Raw genomic sequence first — 21,898 nt, forward strand, 5'->3', positions numbered from 1 at the left:
CACGGCCATCAGTATCAGTTCCGTCATGACATTGAAATTCATTATCTGCACAATGCTACAATCTATCGACATTTATAATTTTTCCATATACCTATTTATTAAATGACTCGTGTTGATTTCGTACAGGTGATTTATGTTGACGAATTGGTTGTTTCAGATTCGCGAACAATGCCGAGAGTTGTTGATTACGGACAAGCAGAGCCGGGAGATGATGACCCGGCTGCTGCACGAGTTGAATCAGGGATTAGGGAAGAAGACTCACGATGAATCCGTAGTCAAATGTTTCGTTACATATGTTCAAGATTTGCCTAATGGCAAAGGTTCGTTGATTTCTCTCCATCTAATGTCGTTCAGGAAATTGAATCTTTGGAGTGCTAATTAATGTTGATTTTTATTTTCAGAACGAGGAAAGTTTTTAGCTTTGGATCTCGGGGGCACTAACTTCAGGGTCCTCATCATTACGTTGGCTGAAAATCATTTCGATATGCAATCAAAAATTTACGCAATTCCTCAAAGCATCATGGTCGGCTCTGGTACTTCTCTTTTTGATCACATTGCTGAATGTTTGTCTAATTTTATGAAGGTCACTACTTTTATTGATTTTTTGTTATTGAATTGAATGTGTTTGTACCAATTTCTTAAATTCGCATTATTCAAACAGGAAAATGATGTATACAAAGAGCGTCTTCCTCTCGGTTTCACGTTCAGTTTTCCTCTTAAACAATTGGGTCTTACCAAAGGTATGCTCGAGCGTTGGACCAAAGGATTCAAATGCTCCGGTGTCGTCGGTGAAGATGTTGTGCAACTGCTGAAAGATGCCATTGCTAGACGTGGCGTATGTTCAATTTATTTTGATATTGAATTTATAATACAAATTTATTATGATACAATATTATTTTTGTTGTATTCATTATAGGACGTTCAAATTGATGTATGTGCTATTTTGAACGACACAACTGGTACTCTTATGTCTTGCGCTTGGAAAAATCACAATTGCCGAATTGGCTTAATCGTCGGTAAGTTTTATTTTTTGCTCTATTCATGCATTGTTTTTTTTTTTGTTGTAAGCTTATAATAATGTAATTTAAATACTAATACAGGAACTGGAAGTAATGCTTGCTACGTCGAAAAGACAAAAAATGCTGAATTGTTTGATGGAATATCGACAAAAGATGACGTTTTGGTAAATACTGAGTGGGGTGCTTTCGGTGATAATGGAGCTTTAGATTTCGTCAGGACAGAATATGATAGAGAGGTCGATTCCAGCTCCATCAACCCTGGAAAACAAATGTAATTTTTTTTTATTTGTTTTAATTGTAATCAATCAATCAATCGTTTTCATTTAAATAATAATTAAAATTCTTTTTATATATTCAGTCAAGAAAAAATGATATCCGGAATGTATATGGGAGAGCTTGTTAGGTTAGCCTTAGTTAGATTTACAAAAGAGGGTCTCCTATTTGGCGGAATTGGATCTGATCTTTTGTACAGAAAAGGAAATTTCTACACAAAATACGTATCTGAAATAGAATCGGACAAAAAAGGCGATTACATGAATTGCAGAGACGTTATGGACGAGCTTGGTAATTATGTCAATATTTTAATTGTATGATTGTGTTCGTTTTTTTGTCAGTAATTTGATTTGATTTTAATTATCATAAAAATGATCTTTTAGGTTTGCCCCACGCTACAGATCAAGACTGCGCCAATGTGAGGTTTATTTGTGAGTGCGTGTCAATGCGTGCCGCCCATTTGGTGTCAGCGGGCATCGCTACCCTTATCAACAAGATGGGAGAGCCTCACGTCACCGTCGGTATTGATGGTTCAGTGTATAGGTTCCACCCCCACTTCCATGATCTCATGGTAGAGAGAATTTCTCAACTCGTAACTCCTGGAATTAAGGTATTTTATATTTTTGGATTGGTTCGTCTCTTATTTTCAATGGAAGTACATAAGTGGCTAATAGATTGATTTGTATTGTTATGATTTCAGTTTGATTTGATGCTGTCAGAAGATGGTAGTGGTCGTGGTGCGGCGTTAGTTGCCGCTGTTGCGTGTCGACAACAATAACATTACTGATATAGTATATTATTTCGTAACATACCAATTACTTTATACTTATATAGTTAATTTTTGAGTAGTAGAATAATTGTATTTTATACTATTTTGAGAAATGTTACATTTGTAAATTATTAATTAAATTAAATTACTTAAAATATGTAACCAGTTATTTGAACGAAGTATTAATCAATTTTAAAATTGACCATTTTCAAGATCATTTTATTTGTACAATATTAATATGGACACAACTGTAGGTAGCTAGTTATTTGGATTCCTCGATAGACTGCATTTTAGAGTGATCGTTATGAGACACTAGAATAAAATTTTAAATACTTTTAGGGTTAAAAATTTGTTTTTATATATGAAATTATGATAAGTTTGATATGTTTAAGTCTTTTTTTTTTGTTTTTGATAAGTATATTTAAATATTGTACATATTTTAAATTTCGAGTGTGAGATTGTTTTAAAAGTAATGTTACAAACAAAATGTAAAGTATTTCTAATCTTAAAGACATTATTATAATTGAAAACTTTTAAATTATTTAACTGACCAAAATTTATTATATATTATAAGCAGCCTGGTGCTGCTAAGATCTAAAGTTGTATGATATTGAAAGTATGTGTAAATCGATTGTCATACTTGATGAATTATTTTTTTAAAAGAAATTGATTTATATTTGATTAACACCATGAATTGTATCAAAAAATTGAATAATAAATATATATGTGTGTGCGCGTATATATATGTACATACATATGGTGCTGATCTGTTCTATTTTCAATTTTTACGTTTGGCAGGGCCAAAATTGTGATTTTGTAACTAATTCGGAAATGCCAGTAATGGTAATGAAGCGATAGTATATTTGAAATTTATGAACTGTGTTCATTTATAAAAAAAAAAGAAATATTTAAAGATTGTAGTAGTGTTCCTGAAAGTATTGCGATTCGTTGAACCTATGTATTTGTTGATGAGCTAAGATGTTTATTTTTTGTGATCATTACCGATTTTCGCATACAGCAATCAATCAACAAGGCTTGTGTTGGTTCTAGAAAAGCACTTTGAAGAACTGATTTAGCGCATAATAAATAAATTCCTGGTGTGTCCTTGACACATTTAGTTAGTATTGATTGTGAATGGAGATGAAAGGATGAGCAAGATGAACGTACAGTTAAATTTGAATGTTATGTTAAAAGAAACGTTGTTGTAATGTTTATAAGTATTGACTTGTAACAGTTTTCATTGCAATTGGCATTCAACGGCAAGTGTAAAATATTATTATAAAAATCTTAGCCCGTCCTTCCATGTGTGGATTCAATAATGTCGAACAAAGTTCGATGCGAGATTTAACATGGAAAAAAGGCATGCAAATACAGCAAAAAATTTTGTATGAATTATATGCAAATTTGTCTCAATGTATTTCATTTGCCAAAATATAAAAATTACAAGCAAAATTTTACAATATTCTCTTATCCTTTTAATTTATTTCCCTGTCCTGAAATCAAAGAAATGTGTATATGATTTTATTCACCTGACGAAATAAAACTTAAAACGAGTTAAATAAATAATGTTTATTTGGAAAATTAGTCAATATTTACATTTGAAATCACATAGAGCCTGGAAATTATATGAAGTAAAATATCATTTTTGAAGATGAATAATTTTTACATTTTAAAATTTCCAAGTATATTTTTTGTATACTAAAAATAATTCACGATTAAAATAAAAATTTAAAAATAATAATTTCTAAACACTCAATAAAAAACCATTCAATCATGAAATTTATGATGGTAAGAATTTTACATCAACATATAATAAAATCAACACATCCATACATAAATATTTATCATGCATAATATATTTTTAAAAATCTAAACATTTTTATAGGAATTTGAATTGAGACGTTAGATAAAATATCATAAATTTATAATTATTGTAACATTAAATATTAAAACGATTTCATGAAATGAGCCATTATATTTGAAAATGGCGGAAGTCCAATTTTCAGTTCCAAAAACACTACTTCTGTTTTACTTAATTCACAAATTGTTATCACTTCTTTTAATTCGATATGTCCAGAATCTCGGAAAAGCAAAAGAAACGTATTACAGGCCATCAGTATTTGCCAATATTGTTAAACGCAAAACATTAATGTATTTAATGTTTTGCGAAATATTTCTCGAAATGAAGAAAATTAGACTTGTGCCACTTTCAAATATAGTGGCTCAAATAATAGTGTCGTGATTATATATTACTACATAGCAATATTTCAATTAACATTTCTCAAAATTAGAGAACCCATTATTAATCTGATCAACTTGACAAGCTTGTATTATTTTTGAAGGACTTAAATGCCCAACAATGGAATAGAATTAATTTGACAGAAATGGAATATAAACAATTATGTGTGACAAACACAGTCTGGTTGACTTCGAGTAGGCGGTGCTTCTCTGGACAGTCTTTGCATTCCGGAACTGCCATATTGAATTCCAGAGCCGATTCTTTCAGGGTCTAATTCACCGGTTTCTATTTTGGCAAGAATAGTCTTCGAACACTTCAAGAAGGCCTCTTCGACATTTTCTCCTGTTTTCGCACTCGTCTCAAGGAAGACTAATTCTGAAAACAATCATACACATACAACGTTTTTGGATATCAAAATGACGTATCATATTGACAAAGAAAAAAACATACCGTTTTCTTGTGCAAATTGGCTTGCTTCCATGAACGTGACTTCTCTCGCTTGCTCCAAATCCTTTTTGTTACCGACTAACAAGATGACAATATTGGGACTAGCCAATGTGCGTGCGTCCCTCAGCCAATTCGAGAGAGCGTTGAAAGAATCACGAGATGTGCTATCGTAAACTAACAGTGCGCCAGCAGCTCCACGATAGTAGGACTTGGTCACCGATCTGAATCTCTCCTGTCCTGCTGTATCCCATATTTGAAGTTTTGTCGCTTTGCCTCCAATGTTGATTATTTTTGAACCAAACTCAACCCCAACTGTGTGACACCTATCATCTTTGACTAAAATCATGCATTGTGGTTATTACGAAATCTATAAATAATACTAATAATAATATTAAATGAGACAATTGCAACAAAAGAGCAATTAAAGGTGATGCAAAAGAAATTATTTTTAAATATAAATATACTTATGACCGGAATACGTGTTTTCCAATGAAAAGATTGAGTATTAAAACAATTGCATTATTATCATTATTAAGAGGGCTGGACACCAGCGCCTTGTCCATACAAACGTATTACACTTCTTCCTTCCTCAATTATGACACTTGATAAATTATTTTTTAATAAATATGCTATGGATATCCACCATTGGGATGCATCTATCGTTTTAATTTTTTGATTAGTTATTTTTTATAGGAGCTAGGAGCCGCCAAACATCTATAAAATCACCTCTTTTTTACACCCACGAAAAGAGTCCAGCGTGCTAATTTAACGGTCGATTTAAAAAAAATACGCGCATAGTTGCACAGAAAATATCTTTCTCATACCGATGATGAATTTTTTTTAAAAATTGTTCCAGTTTTGGAGGAGAAAATAGGAGAATACAAAACCTCAATTTTGTCGATTTAAAATACGTATTATCTGGTCGAAGCGAAACTGTCGCATTCACTCAATATATATACCGAAGAAAGGAACGGCAACAAAATTAAGGTTTCGGGTGTACAGCCCTCTTAATACAAACAATTGTTTAACAACATTAACACATTCAATGCGGGATGGGTATTAATACCCTTTAAGCCGACTGATAATTACTTGCGTAAAGGGTATTTTTATTGATTACGTAGTCTGGTAGTTATGGTCGGGTAAAGTATAAATACTCTTTTTTTTTCTTTCTTTATTTTATTAAGTTAATTGGATCAGGATTTGGTGAGTTTGATATTGAAAAATTATTAAAATATGATAAATACTTTGAAAGTTATGACATTTTATGTAATTTGCAAATAATTGCGGGATTACGCTAATATGCAATTGCCCGCAGTAGGTCGTAAGCGATTAGTCACAGCACCCCGCATACAATGTGTTAACATTTGCAAATGAGTTAATATATTTTTTAAATTATTTCTGATGCATCTTGTCCTATAATTCCAATGGCCTCAGTTATTGGTTCACTTACACTTATTTCCAATAAAATTATTAAGGAGAGATGATTTTCCAGTAGCAGCACTGCCAATTATAAGAAACTTAAAGAGATATTCTGAAATCAAAAATACATCAATCATAAATAAATTTTTCTGGTGTTCAAATATTTTTAGGTTTTAACAAACAAAACAATAACGCCCAGATAAATGTAGCAATAACTCAATATGAAAATCACTTTCCTTGGAAGCACATGTGGCACATGGCATACGTCTTACTTGGTATAGTTAAAGAAATATCGCTTGATTAACGATAAACCGCAAATTTAGAGCGGCCAGTGAGTAAGTGAGTGGCGTTGAAATGAGCTTACCATATGATTCAGACATATCAGGAGGACGAGGTCGCACAGCAGCCAGCATCACAATATCTAACCTAACCGCTATCCGACACTATCAGCTAATCTGCCGACCTTCTGATCTCCAGAACTGTCAAAAATCCAATCGACGGGCTACTGCGACCTGCACTGCTGACACATAATAAGAACGTAACAATGTGTTTAACGGCCATACATGATATTCAACATAAGACAAAAAAAAAAAAGATTATTTGTACATCAACTTTGATGCAACATCGCATAAAAATATAAATAATACACTTTCGAAGCAAAAATTACACAAATATTATATGCATACAATATGTTAAATATAATATTTACGACGCAATCGCAGTTTGTGTTGATGGTCGTATTTATCTCGAGCTAAGTCGGAATTGCTTCTCGTAATATCTTGACGTTCGTTTTACTCCACAACTGAAAGTTCATATGCCGTCCTATTGTTGATGTACTATAAATATGGTTAATTTCGTTTTAATTGCAGAATGTTCAAGATCGCGAGTAGAGCCCAATTCTTGGATACCTACCGAAAGAATGTCTTCGGATCACAAAACCGGTATTTTTGGCATTGGCTGAACAAGATGTTCAATCAGGTGGATCCTGATCGTGTGAAAATGATCGGTTCGAATGGAGCGTGTGCAGAATGGCTGTTGAGAAATGGAGCTGCATTGAGATGGGTGGGTGCTGCCCAACTGAGCACCGATTACAATACTTTATCTTTCGGCGGAACTAAACCTGCTATCGCTGAAGTCGACGCTTCAGATTCAAGCATATCCCATTACGGCTTCGAACACTTCAGTAAGCGTTTTCAAATAAAATATGTAAATGCCATTGCCTTTCGTTTCCCTAAGCGTAAGTCACGTGTTTCAGAGGGATGCAAACAAATCGAAAAAATAGTCCTTCACAATTGCAGCTACATAGAAGACGAAGCGATGAAGAACTTCTCTTATGTAGATTCTCCTCTTAAATATCTTCAGATTTCTAGCTGTTTAAACATCACCGATCAAGGATTACTAAATCTGCCCAAGCTTGATACTCTCAAGGAACTCATATTGTTGGATCTACCAGGTGTGAATGATATAAATAAATGCAAAGATCATTTAAAAAACATGTTACCAAATTGTAAAATAACAGATTAGATGAATGATCATTAAAGGAAGTCAATGATGTTTTCGTGTATTATTAAAAACAAATTAAAAAATATTGATGTAATTTTTTATTACTAAGAACTACAGAAACAAACAGAAAATACAAATATATTTGCAAAAATTTGAACCACACAAATTTCCAATAGAACTTGTATTTAATTTTGTCAATTTCAAATAAAATTTGTACTACAAAAATGTTTACAAATGCGAAACATGAAAAACCACATTAGTAAATATCAATATTAACAAATAAATCCTCATATGTGGTGATCACAGTTTCAGTATTTTCACTAGGTCTTAAAATTTTGTCATTCATTTTAAAAGTTCATATATCTAAATCTTAATAATCATGTAAACATTATTTCATTTTAATTAGATAATTATACAATAATAAAGATTCTCTACTCCATTTTATGGCATATGCTTAAGAGATCTGAAATATAATTAATAAACAATTTAACAATCTTAAGGCAATTTTAATGTGGCTGAAATCGTAGGATTTCAGAATCACTGATAGCAACATTAAGACTTTTCCAGATCCTCAATTCAATACAACACATTACATAAACATATCCACACAGAGTACAACAGCTACTTATGTTTTAATAACAATTAAAAGATTACATATATTTATTTGAGCAAAATTAGCTTTGGATTATTGATTGGAAATAAAAGTGAATTAAAAAAGCATTTTTCATTGTCCTTTAATACCGGCCCCGCAAATATGCCATTGGCATCCAACTTTACATATTTCTGGAATGCCTTGCCCAAAAGAAGACAATTTGCATGACTATGTATGAATATTATATTTAAATACACCATTGGGTGCCAACAACCAATGTATGGAGCAAGTATAAGACACTAATATGATCTGCTAACATTTAATATTAAAATAAAATGTCACTATAATTATTTGATAATACATCACATATATAAAATTAAAAATGTTACACAAATTTGATAAAAACCATGGCATTAAAACAAATATATCATTTATAGTTAAAAAATGTGTACACATACAAGAACGTACGTATGTAAACGTGAGAAGAATATATGAGAATTCTAAACTTTGCCATTTTATAACACAATGAAGACAAACAATCGAATTCATGTGAAAAGTAGCATGAATGGACTCAATATATTTACGTAATTTAATTATCAAATACTTTGCAAACATAAAATATTGCATCGAAAGAAAAAATCTAATTATTTTTTATGTATTTACAAATGTATACTAAATATATATGTGTATAAACATAAGTTCTATTTTTGAGCTGTAATATTGCATAATTACAATTGATATTGTAATTTATAAAATAGTAATATTAAAAATATTTTTATTTATGTTTATATAATCTATAATAGCTTATAAACTACCTAATAAAAATAGTTTCTAATGGCTTCTTTCAGGTGGGAACTTATACTTAAAATCATCGAGGGTCAAAATCAATTTTGATAGTTGAACAAAAAATTAAAATTTTTAATTTAATTAACCCTAATATATGAATATATCCGAATTATAAAATTTGTGCTAAATAATATAAACATATATTGAGCATTGTTGGCTGAATTTAAAGAGAGAATGCTAAAAGAATGTATATATGTATATAGTTCAATTGTATTCAATATGGTTTTTTTTACATAAATCTTACGGGTCTACGTGACTTGACAGAATGTTAAATTACAGAAAACGCAAATATCGGAAGGCAAAGATTGGAAATCGAAAGATCAAAAAAAAATGATGCATGGTAAACGGTACATACTCACTTAATTTGCGCGAGCAGGATACAACAGGAACAAGAGGAACATGCTTTTCCTCCCGTATTCTGCGCGCGCACATTAACACGGGAGGAAAAGCATGTTCCTTTTGTTCGTGTTGTATCCTGCTCGCGCAAATTAAGTGAGTATGTACCGTTTACCATGCACCATTTTTTTTTGATCTTTCGACTTAAGATCTTTCGATTTTCGATCTTTGCATTCTGATATTTGCGTTTTCTGTAATTTAACATTCTGTAAAATCACGGTGACCGAAATCTTACATACATCAATATAAAAATATATGTATTACAAAAATTTCATTGAAATAAATTCTGATAAAATGGCAGTTTTCAATCTTGTGGTATTCACATTGCTGATTTTTTTTTGTCTATTATGTAATGATCAAATTTCAAGAACAGAACAATTTTTTTTACAGTAATCAAGAAGTATATATAAACATACACGATAACGAAACACATTTAAAATAAAAATTCCATATTAATACACCCCTGGTATGAGGTTATATGGCACTCGCAGACAATAAAGTTTCCAAGCTGGTCCGTATCGTTCACCACAGCGCAACTCTACCCTTCGTACACGATGAATTAAGAGACCATAGGTAATAATCGTAGAATATATAGGAATAGCATTGTAAGTTCCGATAGCCCAAGCTGTGTGTAATATAAGATCACCCAAATAATTTGGATGTCGCACAAATCCCCACCAACCACCTACAAGTATATGCTTTCCATGGAAAGTTGATATTGATTCAAGATCTGAAAACAAAATCATTATAAATAAGAGGTTAGTAATGACTACAATACATATAATATTATACATATTTATTCAATACACGATAATGAAAACAACTCACGGGCAATTTTTGGATTGAGGGGATTTTGTCTGAATAAATCCTTTTGCGAATTGCTTGAACGATATATGAAGAATCCAATGAAAAACAGAGCCAACACTAACACAAGTGCCCAATTTGGCAAAACAATATTATGTTCATGAATACGTTTCGTTAAAAGTGTCGGAAATACTGCATATATATTAAAACCGATACATGCCATGTATCCAATGCCTTCATATTGAAATTCAAAGGTGGTCATCTGTCCCGATTCAAACAAGAGGGTATCGAAACCATAAATCATTTGCATGAGACAAAACACAAGTAAAGTCGGCTGCAGTGTAATACTCTCCAAAAGATTCTCATAAGTGCTGGCATTGAGCAATGATTGTGAAGTAATTGCAGGTAGGTTTTTAACATTTAAGCTGCGATACATCCAAATGAAGTTCACCAAAATCTGAAAGTTAACACCATTTCTTAAATTTTGCATATTATGTAAAAATATCAATGTGATTAAATCCTTTGAGTGTTAAAGTTTTCAATTAAATAAATTTAGAACATTAGTTGTAATAAATGTAATAAGCACAGAAAGGGTTAATCACCACCTATAACAGAAAAACTTACCAATCCACAAAGAGAAAGCCGAAACATTAAGACTTTAACATGAAAATATTTGAAGAAAGTGGTGTTTGTTTCCTTTCCTACAAAATAATCGTAGAACACCGATCCAATATTTCCATGGGGATTTTTTTGCCCAGAAGGTGCTCTTCTAGCTTTTATGTATGTGGCCGATGCAAGAAGGCTACCACTAAGTACCATACATACAGTCAGTGGAACAAAGTCATCATATACGATTTGGTAAATCGGTACATAAAATTCATTGACTAGCACTGATAAGGTAATAATAAGTGAAGTCGAAAATACACCATTAGCAATAAACGAACTTTTGCCATCTGGCATAATAGTTCTTCGTCCAAAGTACGGAATAAGCATTGTTAAAGCATTCAATATGAAAAAGCAGAAGACGATTAAAGCAGACCGTATATTAATCCAACTTTCCAGTTTAGTGTACATACTCAGATTGGGTTGTTCGGTGAATGTGCAAGGTTGATTACTGCACAATACGTTTGCCACTATAAACGGGAGAGGTGATGACACAATTAAAAGGGCTCCAACTATTGAATCCATATAAGTGGCGTTACGTTTTTGTGCCACAATATTTGGAGTGATTAGTTTACGTGTTTCAAAAAAGTGTAGCGGGGTTTCATCTTCGGATATATTTCCATTTTCGGATTTATCAAAAGATTTGTCATTTTTCGGCAATGCTGTATTCTGAGCTAGACGCTGCATATTTTCAAAACTGTCCTCTCGGTCTTTAGTGCGTAATCTACGAGACATACTCGAAGTTTCGTATGAAATGTAAGGATTTCGCTCACGCAAACTTGCTCGAATTTTATTCGCCAAATCGACACCGTTAGTGGTGGATTCATTAACAAATAAATCATTTACTGGAACATCATTTGGAATCGAATCAAGGACGTCTTTAGTTTTCAACAATTTTATTGCTGATCGTTTCGATGGTGATTTCGGAACGGTCACTTCCTTAATTTTGGGCGATTTCCGGGAGGGTGATTTTCGCGCTGGAGATCTTCTAGCTGGCGACCGACGAGCGGGAGATCTTCGGCCTGACGATTTAGGAGTCGTAACAGGCGATAACTTTCTTCTGCCAGGAGATCGGGATGGGGAAGATCGGATATTTCGAACCTTAGGTGGACTTTCTTCAACTATTCGTGATTTGGTCGATCGACTCGATCTCGTGACAATGGGCTCTATTTTAGAAGATTTCATACTAAAACAAAAAACGAATCCAAGATTAAATTAATGAAATTCATATGTAGAAAAATGTAAATAAAAATTAATTGCTTATAGACATAAGTATATTACAATGAGACGAGTCAGTAATTCAATATCTATTTACACACATATATTTTAGGTATATATACATACAGGGCCGCCGAGAGGAGTCCCGGGCCCTGGAAAAATAATTCCATACCCAATGACAAACCAAAAAAAAATCTCATAGATATATTTTTAATATGCGAAAAGTCTATTAGAACTATTAGAAAAAAACCTATATGTTAAATGCTATTTTTTGAAATAATCGAATAAGAAAATACGATATAACATGGACACAAAGAATGCGCAGATCGAAAAATAATAAACATTTAGCATTAAAGAAATATATGTATGTATTTTCGTGTAGAATAATATAAAATATCAATATCGATCAGACGAACGTCCCAACACAGGGCCCCTTAAGTAGTCCGGGCCCTGGAACTTTAACCCCAGCTTCTCCTGAAGAGTGGATGAAAGAGTCAGTAGAAGTTAACTTTGCACTTGGAGCAGTTGGCCATTAAGCCACCGCATAGTATTGTTGTAATAAATTACATTTGAAAACCGAAGGTGTTTGATCTTCACCTCACCCACCACATCACAACCGTGGTCCTGGACAGCGCTATCTGCCAGGATTCACACCACATTCATGTAAAAATGAATTTTTATGTTTGTCTACTATACTAATCCAGATTGGTATATTATCTCATGGCCCTCAACTTAAATCGTAAACGATTTTTAGTATTACTCATACCTCTCATAAACGAATGCAGGGCTCTCATAAAAAAAAACGTCTGAGCGAATTACTACCACTATGCAATTCCACGGTTTTCAGAATAGAACGGTCAAATTTCGTACACAAACAAACAGTTGTAGAAGAGTACAATAGCAAAGCGGCTGAGTATGTAATTAAAATCAGTACATAAATTATGATTCCCGATCTAATATTATAATGCAGTGTGTTGGAAATAGTGTGATAAATGCTTATCAACGGATGTAATTAATATAAGGAATTTAATATAATGACTAATATTGCAATGGTTCAATATGTAGAAAATTATTCAAAAATCAGTATGTCATTTAATTTGAACTTCTAAGGAAAATTCTAAAATAATTAAATTATTTTTTGTAAATCTAAATTGAATTAAAAAAAATATATCCACGTACTTAAACTTTGTTAATAATTTTGTTTTCATTTGTTTTAGCGGTAATGAAAAAAAAAAAGATGGCGTACGAATTTTTGTTTTGTTTTAATTGCACCGAAAAAATATGTCAAAAATATATGCAATTACGCTAAATTGCTTCAATTCAATATCCACCTCTGTCAAAAAGAATACTCTACATTAAAATAAAAAAAAACATTTACAAATTTAAAATTTGCCCAAAAAATCACATTACGATTTCGCCAATGAGTGAGAGTAGACAATTATAGATGCCGAAAAAGAAGACAGGCAGACACTACTGTAGTAAAAACATATCCAATACGTTTATTTAAAAATAAAACGCACACTCGAATTCGACAGAAATTAAAAACGAACATAGAAAATGGTCGAGCATGCTAATACAGATACAAATACGTGTGTCGATTATAGAATGTATCTATTTTTACAAAAGTTGAGAGTCTGTTATAAATATAGGCAACGGGGTGAGCGAACCACCACGACGAAAAACGGTCTTTTCGGGAACAATTCCAAGTGTTAACGGCACCGAATTACATCAGAGGTTATGCACAAACAATACGACACCGAACCAAACAATGCACGGAAACAAAAACAAAAACGAACTAAAAAATGAAATGAAAACAAATGAAAGATGTTGAAAGTGTGGGGTGAAGGGTGAGGATTTACCGCCGTTCGAATGAAGCGAACGTAGTGTAGTGATTGTAGCGATTGTAGCGATTGTAGCGATTGTAGCCATTGTAGCCATTGTAGCCATTGTAGCGAGGTGCGGTGTTTGGGGCACTTTTATACCTTTCAGGCGGCGGGCCCGCGGGGGGCGAAGGGCGAAGGGCGAAGGGGCAGAATAGGACGATCGGGGGCGTCTCGCCTCTGCGTCTGCGACAGTCGGTGAGGAGACGCAGCGAGCGCGTTCGAACGCGCGACTCTCATTGGTCCTTTTTTCAACGGTCGCGATGCCCCAAGCAACCTGCATTCCCACCACCCCTTACAATTCAATTCGACTATCGCATTTTAACTAGATACATGTGATCAAATGTACTTTTAAAAATATATAATCAAAAATAGACACTCTCTCAAACGTTCAAAACATTTATGATTTTGTGCAATTCTACCTTTTTTTTTCTAACTGATATACAAGTTGACTTTATTACACTAAATCAAATCTGCTTACGATTTCAAATATGTTTACAAAACCTTTCATTTTCAGATAATTCTAATGAATAAATGGATGATAACGGTAAACAGGTTACATCCCAAATGTGAATCGCTACCAGGATAGCCGCCGCTATGAAAATCACGGGCGGGTCTCCTGTCGCACAGGAAAATTGCCGTACAGAAAACTGCATGTGCGACGAATTTTCACGCGATCGTGCGGGCGATTTTTTTTTCAATGTCTTGCAACGTGAGAACATAGCAGATAGTATCCACCATCTACGTTCATTCGTGGGTGAACAATAGAAACGCCGGATTAGGCTAACGGGACTCGGTAAGTAAGTTCTCACAGAGCGGGGCAAGTGCGGGCAGACCTACGGGCCTACTAGGGTTTCTGACCCGGGTCGACCTTGTTCTTTATAAGAAGGTACACACGGTAGATCAGTTTATTCTGGAGCGAGCGATGATCTCGGGTGGACCTCCTGAATCGTTAAATAAATATTGTGAAACGACTATGACCTTTCATTTGGATCCTGAACTCACCCCTACGCAACAATATTATTGAATAATTAAATCATTTTATACCGAGTGTTCCACAACTTGTTTGTTTTATAATCAAGTAATCATAAACTGTCCAAAATATGACATAAATCTTTTCAAAGTATTTTCTGCATGTACATATAATAAATTTTCAGTGTTTAAAAATTCGCGAAACTCTGCATGACATTAAAATTTTCTATTACCATTTAACACGACCTTTAAGCTTATGGAGGATGAACGAATGAGACGACTGGCATGTTAATGCACGTGTTTATTATATGACAGCTGAAGACAGAGTGAGTAGCAGCTCTCCGAACCCAGCCGGGTTGGTCCCCACTCGCAGGAAGGCAACCAAACTCGACCATGTCGTATAAGCGAGCCGCCACATCACTCCCCCCCCAGCATCAGCGATACCAAAATTACAAAGAAACAAATTTTACAAAAGAAAAAAATTATTGTTACACAAAGAGAAAAAAATATTACGTGGGGAGAAAAAAATTGTTGACGTGGGTCATCCGCTGTGTACCTAGGTGTACCGCCCTGAATGGTCGGTAGATTCGAGGGCGGTGACGTCGCGAGCAGGACGGTGGGTGGTCCGATGGTCGCGCCGATGAGATGCGATGCTGCGGCGGCGCCGCTCTTCCGAGGCTGATGTCGGTTGGTGGGGCGGCGGGGGCGGCAGGGGCATCGATGTGGTTAATGATACTCCGAGCTGGACTGTGAGTCGTTGTGGCTCGTGGAGGTGTTGTAGCGCTACCGCCCGTCTCGGCGTGACGACGCTCGTGGGGACGGACGGGGCCTTGATGATGATGATGATGATGATGGTGCTGAGGTGGTGTGTGATGAATCTTGTGGTGCTGGATGACCGTTCTATGTGTAGTGGATCGCGCATGACTCCACATCCAGCTGTCAAGATCGTCGTCTCATTCGCTCCCCCATTTTTTTAAAGCACCTGTCATCGACGTTGTGGCTGGACGTCGGTAGGTAGGTAGGTAGGTAGGTAGCCGTGTCTGCTCGTTTATTGTCACCCGCGGGCCGCGACGCGCTGTGTTGATGGCGATGGGGGCGCGGCGGGTAGCTTCCCCCGCCTGGCTCGGCGAGGCAGGGATGAGCGGCATGTTGAAATTGATCGAGGCTGCGTGGCTCGATGTCGGGGGTCACCAGTATGGAGGATGAACGAATGAGACGACTGGCATGTTAATGCACGTGTTTATTATATGACAGCTGAAGACAGAGTGAGTAGCAGCTCTCCGAACCCAGCCGGGTTGGTCCCCACTCGCAGGAAGGCAACCAAACTCGACCATGTCGTATAAGCGAGCCGCCACAAGCTATTCAGCAACAAACGATTACGTTCTTTCCGCCAAACCGTCATCAAAACTAAAAATTCGTTCTGGTATTGCATTTGTATGGGGAATCGATAAAATATAGGAGGTTATTTTATGTAAATTGATTGCATTTTCATTCGTCGATAACTCGTTCTCGTCTATCTTTATAAATAAATCTGTAGGCGGGGTACATGTGTGTTGACCGTATCCCTGCCTAACGAAACACTGTTGTGCTTGTTTTATAAAGTTTTATTGTTTGCCTATGGTTGTACAAAGGTATTATATTTGGGCAAAAGTATGGCGTTCAGCGGTCTCTGGATATGGTAGAGTGTCGCTGGCTCGGCATTCGTTTATGTTCAGAAGGTCTCTGGATGCGGCAGTGTGTTGTTGGCTCGTCGTTCGGCTATGTTCAGAAGGTCTCTGGATGCGGCAGTGTGTTGCTGGCTCGTTGTTCGGCTATGTTCGGAAGGTCTCTGGATACGGCAGTGTGTTGCTGGCTCGTTCGGCTGGTTGATCTTCCAAGTCCGCGTGGTGTAGTGGTGGCAGGTCAGGAGCTGGATGTTGACTGGTCTGCTGCTGTGTGTCGACGCTTGCTGCCGTGGGTCGACTGGCGTTGTTTGGGTTGTACCTCCTTTTATAGTGTTTCTGGAATCACCTGACCCATGGTGGTGGTTGTTGATGCGTAAGCGAGGAATGCGCTTTTGTCGATGGGGTGGACTTTTCTGGAACGATTGGCGCCGTTCCGCTCGATGTAGTTTAATGGCGGCGGCGTGTTTCGACCGTTTTGGTTCCGCTCGACTGGTAGGGGCATTCCGCTTGAGTTTAATATAATGGCTGCAGGTGTGCTTCGACTGGTTTTGTTTCCGCTCGACTGGTAGGGGCGTTCCGCTTGAGTGTGAGGGGTGGAACTGTCTCGAAGGTTTTGGCGATTGATTCCAAGAAGTGCACGTGTTGTTTACGTGTGTGAGTTCTGCGCGGAATGTGGTTTGTTGAATGCGGAATGTTGTTGTGTAATATTCTCGAATGTTTCGATGACGAGATTCCTACAAATGTAAGATTAGTATTTCTTCTATGTAATAAAATCCAAGGGATTACTAGAGCTGCGTACTGCCACTATGAATCTCTCGGTTTTTCAATTTTTAGTTACTTAATATTCAAAACTGCAATTATATTAATAATGTCTCTCTTTAGTTCCAATTTAAAATCTTATTTACATATCGAGACACGATTACAGCTACTTAATCGGGACATTCCCGCCGAAATCCAGACGCTTGGCGGCCCTGGATGATAACGTATAAGTAAAAGAATATAATTCACCGAATATCGACTGCCTTTTAATTGAGTATTTATTTATATTACTTCAGCAAAGATAAATAAAAATATGTGGTTGAATCGTCAGGATGTTTACCTTCATATTAATTTTAAAATGGTTAGATTGTTCTGCATATTAATAAACTAATGATATATTGTTTTTACATCGTACATATGTACTATGCCATTGAAAAATACATAAAAAAATATTTTATTTCGCTGATAACAAATTTTACAATGAAAATTTATGCTATTACGAAAACACAGCGTTAAAATAATATGAACCTTGTAAAAAATTCACTTACATAAGTAATTATTTTTTGATGCCTTGCAGAATATTCATATAAGTTTAGTTACTTGATAGATTAATATTCATATCATGGTGTACATGACCTCTTTAACCTTTTTAATTTATTTACTTTCAAACATTATTCTTTAAAAGTTACTAAAGGTTCACAGCCCACAGATCAAACAGGGCTCTTGTACATAATGAACGACACAGACTTTCTTAGGAAATTTTGATAGATATGAGCATTTTTAGAAAATACATGTATAAGTTGCATAAAAAATACCAAGCAAGTAAATAAGGACATTTTCTGGTCTCCAATATAAGAAGGCATAACATATGTACATATGCTAAGATTAAAAAAATATTAAAAATAAACAATCAATATTTTATTACTAATAACAAAATATTACAAATCATTTTTTTGTAGTTTTATCATCTTTTTCTTCTTTATTAGAATCCTGACTTTCCGTATCGGAATGTTCAGATTCATCATCAGAATACTCGGAATCAGATTCACTTTCTTCATCATTAGATGAACTATCTCCAGTATGTCCTGCATAGCCATAACATTCAATAGCTGAAAAGAGATAGGATTAATACAATACATTTTAAATGCAATATTTATTTAATATCGTTTCAAATAACTGAAAACTTACGACCCGCAGAGTAATCATTAGAAGTACCAGAATAATAACCATATCCGGTATAATCACCTCCTTCCTCGTCATCGGGACCAGCTTGCCCTTGACGTCCAAACTTATGGTTACGAGCTAGAAAAAGCACAGAAAATTATATAAAAAGGAATGCATATATGTATGTTTGTTAAAATTATATTTATACTGCATACTTGACATGCTGAGATCTTTAGTCTGTGATGTTTCAAAGTTACACTTGGGACAAGGTATAGGTTTGTTTTTATCATATTTAAAACCTTTCCTCTTCACATGATCATCGCAATAGCACGTTTTACACCTCAAGCAAGAATACTGACCGAGTCTATTACAAGATTGACCTATAAAATTAATTTATAACTGGTAAAATTTGAATACTTGTGTAAAAAATACTTGAATGAAAAAAATTTCTAACATTTGTAATCTTCGGAATCTAATACTTGACACGAAGCTTGATGTTCAAATTGATCATCTTCACATAAGAATCCATCACAGAACGAACATCGGAAAACTCTGCCTCCATGATCCCACACACCTATAAAAATAATAAACATAAAAAATGGTTTCTGGCGGTACGTCTAAGTATGTATAATGGTTCCCAGAAGAATGTACTGAATACTGGCATACTTTCGAGAAATCCAAATTTTCAAAGGCTCTCAAGAAGAACTTACGCAATAGAATTCTACAAAAAGGGATAACATACAAATACCTCTTGATGTTTTTTTTTTGGAATTCTATTGTGTTAGTTCATCTTGAGCATCCTTGAAATTTTGGATATCTCGAGAGTGTGGCTCTCTTGAGTGCATTTATCTGATCACCAAGTATAATCAAATTGATATTTTTATTTTGTACCTCTTTCACATTCAATGCAAACAGCATCCATTAATGGACAACTACAAGCATGACTCGTTAGGCATTTTCTACCGTGACAAACCCATGCTTCACAAAAATCGCAAATGGCTCCCTAAATTAATAATAATATTAGACGAAATATTTAACAAACATGAAATTATAAAAATTAGAAGATTTTAAATACATACCACCATGCCGAGCCCAGTTGTATAAACACCTACATGTTTAACAACACAATCACCAGATTTGAGCATACATTTTACTTTAGCACACTGCGCGCACATCGGCAATCTTTGAATAGTTTGACAAAAATAACAGAAGGCTCTGCTTTTCTGTTTCCTGAAATATCAAAATAATTTTTTCACTGAAAATTTTAAATATGTACTTTCCTATTATCTGGTGATATGTATTTCCTATTATTTCGTATTCGAGTCGCTTCTGGACGCAATCAAAAATTTGGCAAAGGCATAGCACTGGGTCACCGACTGTTTTGACGTAAGATCCAAATGAAACATGGCTCTGCCTACATAATTTCATTATTAATGAAATATGAATATTAAAAATCACAAATTATTATTGAAATAATTTAATAAAAACATTAAATTAGATGAAGCAATAGTTTGAAAGACAAAATGTTTTATTAAAAATAAATAAATCGTCTTAAATTTAATTCCAAAAATATAAAACTTTTTCTATAAAATCACTGTATAAGAAATTAATAAAATTAAAAATGAAAAATGCGTGGCGGCCGTGTTGGATCTTAGGTCAAAACAGTCGATGACCCAGCGCTATACCTTTGAAAAAAATTTTTGCCCTCCAGAATCTGCATTAAAATTACTTTAAATACGTTAAATTATTGAAATAGGTTAGATAAGTGAAAAAAAAAATATATATATACGTATATTTAAAATAAATTTTCCAATTAAAGTTTATATAAATTCTATCATTCCACATAATCACTCATAGATTCACAATTTCAGTGAAAAAATGCAACTACGCATGTGGATATTTAATAGTTAAGACTTTTTTTATTTTAATTCTAAAAATATAGTTCTACAAAGTAACTTTTAAAAATATTGTTTCAACTGCTGCATCAATTGGTAGTAAAGTGGTGGCCAAAACGGGGTCTGGCTCACTGCATCGAAAGTCGAAAGATCGAAAAGAATGAATGTATGCATGGTAAACGGAACTATATATGTATGGTAATACTACCCGCTCTTCATATGTATGCATGGTAAACGGACTATTTCACATATTGTCATAAAAATCGCGAAGAATCTTGGTTTTTCGACTTTCAATCAAGTCACTTTCGTTGCAGTGACGGCCACCGGCCAAAACGATGTCATTTAAATTTAAGGTTATAAAACGTGTGAATATTCCGGATGATATATACATAGAGCAGCGCATATACATACCTGTGACACTTGTCACAGTCCATTGATGCATTGGCCGGATGCAAAGCTAGAGGGACTCTTCTCTCGCGGATGTCTTTTTGGCGAAGACGCTGCTTCTCCGCTTTTTTGCGTTGACCGGTCTTTTTCTTCGGCATTTTGAATGCGAATCGCAAAACCGGATGCTAATCGGTTTTTTCAACCACCAACTTACCAGCTGTCAGTACTCTGAAGCTACCACTTTGCTTCGAAGGCACGCACTGTCACCGGCCAAGCTTGCCAATCTACATGTCGTAGTAATTATGACAATGCTACCAACATCTTATTTCACGTTATGAATTAGTTGGTAAACGGACTACTAGTCAAATGTGAACCGGTCACTCGTGATCACCCGTCACGCTAAAAGTGGTCACGAGAAAACTGGTCACACCCAAAAATTAAAAATTGGTCGTATGATAACTGGTCATACAAAAAAATTATTCGCAAATACTTTTTATTTACGAAATTTTATTATTATCGACTAGACATATGTTCGAGCCAAAAGCCCTCGTGCTCGTGGTCGTGGCCGTGGCCGTTGGTTGTGGTCTTCGCAAGGAGTTCGCGGGCATCTGTCAGCTCATCTGACGCTTGCATCCGAGAAGGTTGACAATCGCTTTTGAGTTCATTTCACTTTGATAGTTCGAATGTCAAATCACAGTTTAATAATTTTAATTCACCGCGGTAAATGTACCGCAGGAAGGTCTGATCGATCGAAGAGTGACCAATCTAGACCGACCGGTTGTCCTGTGACCGGTTCACATTTGACTAGTCATCACCGAACCGAATTAGTTACGTAGTTATGGTTCGGTGATTACATTGCAAAAGTGAATCGCTACCAGGATAACCACCGCTACGAAAATCGCGTGCGTGGATCTCCCGGCGCACGAAAATTTGGCGTACAGAAAAATCAGCGTACGGAAAACTGCGCAAATATTATTGTGCGAATGTTT

The 21,898-nt window shown here is 35.0% G+C and overlaps 5 protein-coding genes across 8 annotated transcripts in view; 2 read left to right on the forward strand and 3 right to left on the reverse strand.

The window, feature by feature from the left end:
- Window positions 1–3,499, forward strand: part of Hex-A (Hexokinase A) — a 33,465-nt gene extending 29,966 nt beyond the window's left edge. For all 3 annotated transcript variants that reach the window (XM_077431434.1, XM_077431435.1, XM_077431433.1), the window contains exons 2-9: window positions 158–320; window positions 402–583; window positions 662–835; window positions 917–1,016; window positions 1,101–1,290; window positions 1,378–1,583; window positions 1,676–1,902; window positions 1,993–3,499. In XM_077431434.1, the coding sequence (XP_077287560.1) occupies window positions 158–320; window positions 402–583; window positions 662–835; window positions 917–1,016; window positions 1,101–1,290; window positions 1,378–1,583; window positions 1,676–1,902; window positions 1,993–2,070 (1,320 nt within the window). In that variant the 3' untranslated portion in view covers window positions 2,071–3,499. The remainder of the gene's footprint in view (window positions 1–157; window positions 321–401; window positions 584–661; window positions 836–916; window positions 1,017–1,100; window positions 1,291–1,377; window positions 1,584–1,675; window positions 1,903–1,992) is intronic.
- Window positions 3,449–6,718, reverse strand: LOC143912198 (ras-related protein Rab-4B-like). The gene is made up of 4 exons (XM_077431445.1): window positions 6,531–6,718; window positions 6,198–6,278; window positions 4,751–5,083; window positions 3,449–4,675 (listed from the first exon to the last, which is right to left on the reverse strand). The coding sequence occupies exons 1-4, from the start codon at window positions 6,577–6,579 to the stop codon at window positions 4,461–4,463; spliced, it is 678 nt and encodes a 225-aa protein (XP_077287571.1). The 5' UTR covers window positions 6,580–6,718; the 3' UTR covers window positions 3,449–4,460.
- Window positions 6,719–6,861: 143 nt separating this feature from the next.
- Window positions 6,862–8,381, forward strand: LOC143912200 (ATP synthase subunit s, mitochondrial). 2 transcript variants are annotated; one of them, XM_077431447.1, is made up of 3 exons: window positions 6,862–6,950; window positions 7,036–7,349; window positions 7,422–8,381. In XM_077431447.1, exons 2-3 carry the CDS (start codon window positions 7,037–7,039, stop codon window positions 7,688–7,690), a joined length of 582 nt encoding a protein of 193 aa, XP_077287573.1. In that variant the 5' UTR covers window positions 6,862–6,950; window position 7,036; the 3' UTR covers window positions 7,691–8,381. The 2 variants fall into 2 exon arrangements, with proteins under 2 accessions (XP_077287573.1, XP_077287572.1); XM_077431446.1 differs by lacking the exon at window positions 6,862–6,950 and having other exon boundaries at window positions 7,028–7,349.
- A 1,284-nt stretch (window positions 8,382–9,665) lies between these two features.
- On the reverse strand, window positions 9,666–14,314 carry LBR (lamin B receptor). The gene is made up of 4 exons (XM_077431430.1): window positions 14,171–14,314; window positions 10,932–12,156; window positions 10,332–10,764; window positions 9,666–10,233 (listed from the first exon to the last, which is right to left on the reverse strand). Exons 2-4 carry the CDS (start codon window positions 12,153–12,155, stop codon window positions 9,956–9,958), a joined length of 1,935 nt encoding a protein of 644 aa, XP_077287556.1. The 5' UTR covers window position 12,156; window positions 14,171–14,314; the 3' UTR covers window positions 9,666–9,955.
- A 2,953-nt stretch (window positions 14,315–17,267) lies between these two features.
- Noa36 (zinc finger protein 330 homolog Noa36) lies at window positions 17,268–21,730 on the reverse strand. Its single transcript, XM_077431441.1, has 7 exons — window positions 20,934–21,730; window positions 19,707–19,857; window positions 19,519–19,630; window positions 19,082–19,201; window positions 18,843–19,007; window positions 18,652–18,765; window positions 17,268–18,572 (listed from the first exon to the last, which is right to left on the reverse strand). The coding sequence occupies exons 1-7, from the start codon at window positions 21,065–21,067 to the stop codon at window positions 18,409–18,411; spliced, it is 960 nt and encodes a 319-aa protein (XP_077287567.1). The 5' UTR covers window positions 21,068–21,730; the 3' UTR covers window positions 17,268–18,408.
- Between the last annotated feature and the right edge of the window lie 168 nt (window positions 21,731–21,898).

This window comes from Arctopsyche grandis, chromosome 5 (genome assembly GCF_051622035.1).
Source record: "Arctopsyche grandis isolate Sample6627 chromosome 5, ASM5162203v2, whole genome shotgun sequence".
NCBI lineage: Eukaryota > Metazoa > Arthropoda > Insecta > Trichoptera > Hydropsychidae > Arctopsyche > Arctopsyche grandis.

Coding starts and splice junctions, on each gene's coding strand:
- LOC143912198 (XM_077431445.1), bottom strand. CDS start 6,579: ATGCTGGCTGCTGTGCGACCTCGTCCTCCTGATATGTCTGAATCATAT. Junction 6,279..6,530: donor TGATATGTCTGAATCATATG/GTAAGCTCATTT, acceptor TTTTGATTTCAG/AATATCTCTTTAAGTTTCTT. Junction 4,676..4,750: donor CCAATTTGCACAAGAAAACG/GTATGTTTTTTT, acceptor GATTGTTTTCAG/AATTAGTCTTCCTTGAGACG.
- LBR (XM_077431430.1), bottom strand. CDS start 12,155: ATGAAATCTTCTAAAATAGAGCCCATTGTCACGAGATCGAGTCGATCG. Junction 10,765..10,931: donor GGCTTTCTCTTTGTGGATTG/GTAAGTTTTTCT, acceptor GTTAACTTTCAG/ATTTTGGTGAACTTCATTTG. Junction 10,234..10,331: donor CCTCAATCCAAAAATTGCCC/GTGAGTTGTTTT, acceptor TTTTGTTTTCAG/ATCTTGAATCAATATCAACT.
- Noa36 (XM_077431441.1), bottom strand. CDS start 21,067: ATGCCGAAGAAAAAGACCGGTCAACGCAAAAAAGCGGAGAAGCAGCGT. Junction 18,766..18,842: donor TAAAGATCTCAGCATGTCAA/GTATGCAGTATA, acceptor TGCTTTTTCTAG/CTCGTAACCATAAGTTTGGA. Junction 18,573..18,651: donor TAATGATTACTCTGCGGGTC/GTAAGTTTTCAG, acceptor ATCTCTTTTCAG/CTATTGAATGTTATGGCTAT.
- LOC143912200 (XM_077431447.1), top strand. CDS start 7,037: ATGTTCAAGATCGCGAGTAGAGCCCAATTCTTGGATACCTACCGAAAG. Junction 7,350..7,421: donor TTACGGCTTCGAACACTTCA/GTAAGCGTTTTC, acceptor CACGTGTTTCAG/AGGGATGCAAACAAATCGAA.